The sequence below is a fragment of the Solanum lycopersicum genome, chromosome 2 (assembly GCF_036512215.1).
Source record: "Solanum lycopersicum chromosome 2, SLM_r2.1".
Lineage (NCBI taxonomy): Eukaryota > Viridiplantae > Streptophyta > Magnoliopsida > Solanales > Solanaceae > Solanum > Solanum lycopersicum.
This window is the reverse complement of record NC_090801.1, coordinates 37,988,467-37,989,298: the sequence shown is the minus strand read 5'-3', so window position 1 is coordinate 37,989,298 and position 832 is coordinate 37,988,467. Positions and strand designations below refer to the sequence as shown.

Genomic DNA, 832 nt, shown 5'->3' with positions numbered 1-832 from the left:
CGTTTAAGGCACTGTATTGTAGGATATGTAGGTCTCCAGTTGGGCGATTCGAGGATGGAGAGTCCTCCATTTTCCACAGATCATTCATGAGGCCTTAGAGAAGGTTAGGGTGATTAGGGACAGGTTGTCTACTACTTACATTCGGCAGAAATCTTATGCAGACAACAAAAAATGACCCTTAGAGTTGGTTTTTGGTGACTAGGTCTATTTGAAGATATCACCTATGAAGGGTGTGATAAGGTTTGGCTGGAAGTGTAAGTTGAGTCTGAAATATGTTGGGCCATACGAGATCCTACAGCATATGGGTGAGGTGGCCTATGAGTTGGCATTGCCTACGGAGTTAGCTTCTGTTCATCCAGTCTTTCATGTATCCATGTTAAAGAAGTTCCTAGGTGATCCAACATCGATTCTACCGGTGGACGGATTGGGGGTCGATGAAGACTTGTCCTATGAGGAGGTAACTGTTGAGATTTTAGGCAGACAGATCAAGTGGCTGAGGAACAAGGAGATTGTCACGGTGAAGGTGTTGTGGAGGAATCATCTTGTTGATTGTGCTACGTGGGAGGACGAGGAAGATATGAGATCCCGCTACCCTTATCTTTTTATCTCTTTAGGTTAGACTTCCTACTCTTAAGTGTAAGTTTCCTTATGCCTACATTCTTTGTTGCTATTTCTTGATTGTGTATAGTAACTATGTTATGATCTGACTAGCATTATGTTAGATAGTTAGTAGTGTCATTTGGGGACAAATGTTCCTAAGGGGGGGGGGGGGAATGTAACAACCCTAAATATGGATATGCAAAGTAAAGCAAAATGTGTCTAGAATGCCTAC

General features: G+C 42.7%; 1 protein-coding gene across 1 annotated transcript; it reads left to right on the top strand.

The window, feature by feature from the left end:
* The first annotated feature begins 223 nt into the window (after window positions 1–223).
* LOC138342017 (uncharacterized) lies at window positions 224–619 on the top strand. The gene has a single exon (XM_069294198.1). The coding sequence runs from the start codon at window positions 224–226 to the stop codon at window positions 617–619; it is 396 nt and encodes a 131-aa protein (XP_069150299.1).
* Window positions 620–832: the final 213 nt, after the last annotated feature.